Raw genomic sequence first — 7,054 nt, forward strand, 5'->3', positions numbered from 1 at the left:
ATTACAACCACATAAATCACAACCATAGAAATTGTTTCGATCACAAACATAAATAGAAATACAAATCACACCCTTCAAAAAAAAGAAAAGAAAAAGAAATACAACTCACAAACAAAAACTATTTTCAATCTTCAATATGATATTGTTTCATTACAGATACAATTTATTATAAAAAAGAGAGGACAACACAATGGATATAGATGATTTTAGGAACGATTCGAAAGACTTTAGGAGTGGATGTGTGGACGTTTATAGAGACAACAATTTCGGTGGCGTCTATGGATTATGGTAGCGAGTTGAAGCAATGAAGAGATGGGATTGTTGAGAGGCCTATGTTGCAACAGCGCCGTTTCAGTCTCACTGTCAAATTTGCGATGAAGATGATGGTGATAATGGTAATGTCGGTAATGAAGCGAAGACGACAACTACGACGATAGCGATGAGAGATGACGACAGCAGCAAGGATTTGGATTTGTATTGTGGTTTGTTCGAAGATCAGCAACAGTGGGTGGCCGGCGGTAGTGTGTAAGAGCCTCAGAGAGAGAGAGAGAGAGAGAGAGAGGTGAGGGTTAGGGTTTGGGAAATGAAATTTGATAGGAGAAAGAGATTATTTATATCTAGGGTTTTTAATTTTAATATTATATATGTATACGGGTTAGGTTCTGGCCGAGTATGCATAAAACCCTAACCCAATTCGACCCTATTATTTATCGGACTGGGTAAAACCGGCGTATTAGGGTTGAGCCGGGCCGGGTACCCGCGGGTTGGTCTTTTATTGCCATCCCTTGGGGCATTGGGGTCATTTTATAAATTTGGGCTTTTTTATTTTTTTATATTTTTATATTGGAAGTATGGGGGTATTTTGATCATCTTAAACGTTTTATTTATTATTAATATTTTTTTTTATAAAACATCTTAAACGTTTTAAATTAGGGGTTTTAATAAATAAAAAAAAGATAATAATAATTAGGGTTTAAATATATGTTGCCATTTTAATTATTATTATTATTATTTTTCTTTCCCGCGATTTCTCCCCGTCTTTATGCTCTCTGCACAGCGCCGCAAGCTTCTAATCACCGACTCTTCTTGAAAATCAAACTCGCAAGCTTTCTCTAAAATCACGTAATGGAAAACAAACCGTCGGGTTCGCCGACGAGCCTAGTCGACCAATTCGTCGTGAGTATATATACTCTCTGTCTCTCTTGTTCGATTATGTGCATTGCTTACAATTAGTATTGGTTTATTAAGCAAGCTTATAATTATCATTTGGGTCATTGTTTAGATACCAGGTGATGAGGCTCTCGACCTCTCAACCATGTCTAACCAGACCATTAAGCTTGGCAGCAGTCTCCGTCAGGTCTGTGCTTAGCCTATGGTTTTTACTTCTTCTTTTTCAATAGACCCTGAAAATACAAAGAGTTCTTGTAAAGACATTTTAACAAACAGGTAGAGTGCATTTTGGGAAATATATGATATACATGGATAATGAGGTTTATTTAGATGATTTTGAGAACTGGGTTTTTGCCCATTTTGTGTTTGAAGATTATTATGCATACTATGAAAAAAAAGAAAGCACCATTGGATCAAATTGACTGCGAAAATATAAAGAGTCCTTATATTGGCATTTTAACAAACAGAAAGAGTGCATTTTGGGAAATCATATTAAATATTGATAAGATGCCTATCTAGATGATTTTGAGAATTGGGTTATTGATTGTGGTTGAAAATTATAGTGCATATAAGTATCTGAAATAGTGAAACTCTGTCACCATCACAAGTTCACAACCCAACATTTTAATTGTTGTCTTGTCCTTCTACTACCAGAATCAATGGTGTGCTATTACTGTCCATGGTATGTGCTAAAGTGAGTACCCAATTGTGTTTTTGTTCCAGTCGATTATCTGTGGCTGTAGAGCCCTGAAATGTGATAGAAAAGTGAAATGGGCACAGGGCTTTATTATTTTTGTTCTTCCTATATGCGTGATGAACAATTGTTAAAAAACATTGTATTTTTTTCTGATTCATTTTGATTAATTAGCGGTTCATCGTAATTGATATTGGGTAAATTTCCAGGACGGTGATGTTCTTTCTGTCATGAAGGCTGGGACATTTAAATTCTCAAAGCCAAACAAATATTGGGTTGAGAGCTCGCAGAAAAGGGTGAGTATGGCACTATAAAGTATGCTGGATATAAAATAATATATGCACTTTTTCATTCTTAGTTGATAGTTAGTGATCTGTGAATTTGCTTTTCGAAGTGTATGGTCATGACTCGTGACTACTATGCTACGCCATAGAAGTCAGATGCCTTAACTAGTGTGCACATCAATCTGAATATGCTTATGATAGCAAAGTGAATTGCAATGTATTATAGTAGGCAGCAGTGTTGAAGCAGCAAGTGATGGAGCTTATATATTTTATGCCACAATGCCTTCTGGAATATGTTTTATTATAAGGTGTTGTTACTGCCCCAAATAGTTGCAGTTTTTTTTTTTTGTGTGGTGGTAAGGGGGAGGGGAGAGGAGTAGATTAGATTACTTTTGATGCATTTGTTTCACGTTATGTGCTCATTGGTGATTATTTGACCATGTATTGAATTGGACCTCTCTTTCTATTTTGTGTTTTATACTTCAGCGGTGTTTCTATTCTTTTAGCTACATTGAGAGAAATTGATTGCTGAAGTGTTCATATGTTTTGGTTCTTTCACATGGATTCCAATTGTTTAACTGTTCATATTTTTCCTTTTCTTTTGATGTTGTAATTTGTTGTTTTGTACAGTATGAGCCTCATGCAGGGGATTCTGTTCTTGGAATTGTGGTGGACTCTAAAGCAGATGTAAGAAACTTCACTTGATTACATCATTGAATCTGGTGTCATTAATTCCCTAATGCTAGTAGTAACTTCTTTCTGTTTTAGATTAGTTTCTTTTTAAAATCAAGCAGCCATTTTGTCCCTTAATTGTTATCCATGTGAAGAAGAAGAATTGCCCAATCTTCAATTTGAAATGACCAATTTGGAAGAGATACTATCACTTGGAGGTGATAATACCTGTGTTTATCCATTTTTTTGTAGGCATTTAATGTGTTGTGGAGATATTGATGCTAGGGATTTTATCCCTTAGGGATTAATGTCTCCCGTGGATGTTCTGCCATGGTCTCCTTCCAAGTGACATACTGTCTTTTTATGTAAATTACCAGCCTTTTGCTTTCAATTTCTTTGAAGTATGCAATGTCAGAAAGTTCTTTCTGCTTTAATGAACTTACGAATACCTTTCTATGATCCTTTTGTCTTTCATTTACAGAACTTTCTTGTGGACATAAAAGGACCTGCATTGGCATTTTTGCCTGTGCTTGCATTTGAAGGAGGAACTAGGAGAAACATACCAAAGTTTGAGGTGTGTACTCTATGCATGTTGTGTGGGAAGTAGGTTCTTTGTGTGTTCAACATTATTGTTATTATTTCCGTCTTAGTTGTAACACTTGGGAGAGAAAGATGGAAGGTGTTATAAACTCAAAGCTGCTTTCTCCCTAGTTTCTAGAGGCCTTTTTATTGGAAAATAAAGCAAGAAAACTAATATTTCTCACTTAGCACGAATGGAAATTTGAATAGTTGGTCTTGATTTTGCTGCCAATGAATTCTGGCTCAAATGGTAGTTCTTCCTCCATAAGAATGAGATGCAGGGTGGGGTTGTGGGCTTAAATGCTGTGACTATTCTTAATGTAGAAATCAAAGCTTTTAAATAACTTAGGAGCTAGTAAGGAATATACTACACTTTCTGGATGATGTTTATGAATTAAATAGTATGAACCTTTTCTTATTTGAATGCTCTGTCGGTTGTGGACCATAGTGAGTTCTTTGTTATGAATTAAAAGATATGGGCTTTCAAAATTTTATAATTTAGAAGAAATTTGACCATAGCATTGAAATCACCAACAGTTTCTATTCTTGAATGCTGGTTGTTCATTCCAATATTTTCTTTCTTTTGCTTTATATGCAGGTAGGAAGTGATGGTTGATTCATATAGTTATTTGTGTGATGTGTATTATGTTTCTGAAATGTTTTCTTTTTGTTAATGTATTGTGTTGCAGGCAGGTACTTTGATCTATGTTCGGGTTGTGAAGGCAAACCCTGGCATGAATCCAGAGCTTTCATGCACTGACGGTTGGTTTTTATTGAAAAAAAAAATTTGTGATTGATGTGTGCCATAAATATGTCATGGTTCTGACCCTTTTTTAGTTTCATTTCTTGTTGATTTGATATTTTTGGCAATCTCCTGACTTTTTTGTTATCTTGTTTTTCATTTTACAGCCAGTGGGAAAGCAGCAGAATTTGGCCAACTTAAAGATGGTTATATGTTTGAATCTTCAACTGGTCTGTCAAGAATGTGAGAATTTAGCTCCCTCTTAATTCATATTTAACGCTTGATAGATCTCTTAAAACACTCTTGCGCCTGAACACATGGTCGCTGCAAAGCACATCTTTTTTTGGGTAAATTTTACTTTGTGATCGTGGAATATATGGTATGTTCGATTTTGCTCCCCCAAATTTTTGAAATCCCTACTAATTTTTTGCACACGACTAATGGCATGCTGAAAAGACTGCTGAAAAGACTTTTATTTTTTTATTTTTATTGAGTGGGAATTATTGGGTTGGAAAAAAAAAAAATTCTGAAAGGAGGAAGGTTGACACTCCTGAACTCTTGAGTTTACTGATGTACCATGCTTTTTTGTTTACCATTCCTTCTTATGTGGGAAATAGATTGGAAAGGTTGCAGGGGAATATTTTATGGAGTGGTCCAGGAGATAAGTTCAAATTTCCTCTAGTGGATTGGAATACAATGTGTTCCCCAATTTCCAATGGGGGTATGGGTGTGCACAAGTTAGGCACTGTTGGCTTTGGGGTTTTGGAAAGGAAGAGACCCACTCGTAACAATAAAGTATGGGGTGGATTGGGGAGGCTGGACAACAAAGCAAGTGCAAAGAACTCATGGACGTAGCTTATGGAAGAGAATCCGAGTGGGGTGGGCTAGGTTTTCAACCCATAAAGTCTTTGTTTGAAATTTTTTATACGTAATTTTTAGGCTATCTTGTGGTAGTCTTTCCTTCAATAAATTATATATATAAATTGAGGGACCAAAATCAAACTTAATTTATGTCTCAGATACCTAAAGTACTATTTATCTTTTATTTATTTATTTTTTTCCTTGATTTGATAGGAAAACATAACTTATGCAGCCCGCATATATCATGGTTATAAAGCTTGAAATTTTCTTTCTGTTTTAAATGATGTCTCTAGGCTCCTGAGCTTGCCAACATGTCCAGTTCTTGATGCATTAGGGAAGAAGCTTTCATTTGAGATAGCGGTTGGCTTAAATGGTCGTGTTTGGGTATACTTCTTGAGAAACTACTTTATTGTAGTTGGGTTTAATAGTTCCCTGTTTCCAATGTGTGTGTGTGTCTTTTAAATTTTTATTCCACCCTAACCTTCTCATGTTTACTATTGTATGCTGCAACCTTGTTTTCAGAAACTTCTTCCTGATACTATCTTGTAAAAATCTTATTGACTTGTAGGTCAACGCCACCTCTCCATCTACAGTCATTGTTGTTGCTAATGGAATTATGAACTCAGAATTTAAGAGTGAGGTACAGCAGAGAGGGATGGTGGAGAAATTGCTTCAGAATTTAAAGTTGTCAAGTCAGTCCTCCTTCACATATATGATTCCAACCTCTACATTTATTGGATGCTTGTTCCTAACTCATTTTCTACAACTTACGAATATGAAACAAACTTCTTTAATGTTTTCTTTGCAGCTTGATAATTAAGAAGTGAATGCTTTGGAGCTGTTAGCTGTTGTCAAATTTACCTTTTGCCGAGCATGGTTATGTGGGGTTATAAAGACAACAAATTTCTACACACACTAATGCCAGTTGTTCATTCTGCTGTCATAGAATCTTATATGAAATGAGTTTGTGTATGCCATTGCGGTTTTATTTTATATTTTGATAGTCTTTCGGACTTGGAAGTCATTAAATTTTGCATATTTTAGGTTATCTTTGGAATTGGTGAGGAGTTATATTGTAACTTTTGATTTCAAGCATGGAAACTTTGTGATTTTTTACATTTTTGGAATTGGTGAGGACTTATATTTGAGGAGATTTTTAATTTCTTACAACTTGTTTTTGATGAAAACTTTGTTCATTTCTTTGTTTTTTAATGACCGTAATAAATTGAACATTAAGGCACAAAAATTGGTAACAAGTTGAAATACAAGAAACTGGCAGACGAATTGAGAAAGGCATGTTAGTGTAATTTAGTGATTTACTGTGGTGCTCATAGCATATTAGTGTAATGTAGTGAGTAGGTTTCAGTTAGCTCAATTGGTAAAATCTCTGATAGTTGAATAAGAGACATAGGGTTCAATTCCCGCCTACACCAAAAATTGATTGATGTTTTGGTTTGATGATAAAGAGCTATCATTGAGAACGGATGCTATAGGTTGCCATAGGTTTAAATTCTCTATAAAAAAAAAAAAAAAGTGTAATGTAGTGATTTCTAGAAAATGATTTTTTTTTTATTAATATTTTCTATAAAACCATTACATTTTTCAATGTTTAATAACAACCTTAAATAGGTTGAAAAACAATCTCATAACTTCCTTTATTTAACTTGTTGTGAGATAAAGTTGCTTTAAAAAATAATTAGTGGAAAACAATTCTAAAAATAAGTCATATTTTTTTTGTTGACAAAAAATACTTTTTATTTGACTTTTTATTATTATTATTATTATTATTATTATTATTTATTTTATGCTATCAAACACTAAAAAACACTGATTTGGTATCAAAATCCTTGATTTTTTCCTGATACTTATAATACTTGCACATTGGGTATAAATTAATGAAGCAGAGTCTTGACAAGGATATCAAGTGTCGAAGTTGCCTCGAGTGTTCTTTTACCAGAGGCTTATCACAAAGAGAGTAGAACTGGGTCAGAAGTTGCCAAGGCTCGAGGCTTCATTTGGGTTATCACAGTTGGACATGTCGTGTACGTAGTT

The 7,054-nt window shown here is 34.6% G+C and overlaps 1 protein-coding gene across 1 annotated transcript; it reads left to right on the top strand.

The window, feature by feature from the left end:
- Positions 1–991: 991 nt before the first annotated feature.
- On the top strand, positions 992–6,172 carry LOC142631854 (uncharacterized). The gene is made up of 10 exons (XM_075806176.1): positions 992–1,176; positions 1,283–1,357; positions 2,074–2,160; positions 2,779–2,835; positions 3,302–3,394; positions 4,089–4,161; positions 4,309–4,384; positions 5,296–5,386; positions 5,571–5,694; positions 5,811–6,172. Exons 1-10 carry the CDS (start codon positions 1,126–1,128, stop codon positions 5,813–5,815), a joined length of 732 nt encoding a protein of 243 aa, XP_075662291.1. The 5' UTR covers positions 992–1,125; the 3' UTR covers positions 5,816–6,172.
- Positions 6,173–7,054: the final 882 nt, after the last annotated feature.

The sequence above is a fragment of the Castanea sativa genome, chromosome 4, assembly GCF_040712315.1.
Source record: "Castanea sativa cultivar Marrone di Chiusa Pesio chromosome 4, ASM4071231v1".
NCBI classification, from domain to species: Eukaryota; Viridiplantae; Streptophyta; class Magnoliopsida; order Fagales; family Fagaceae; genus Castanea; species Castanea sativa.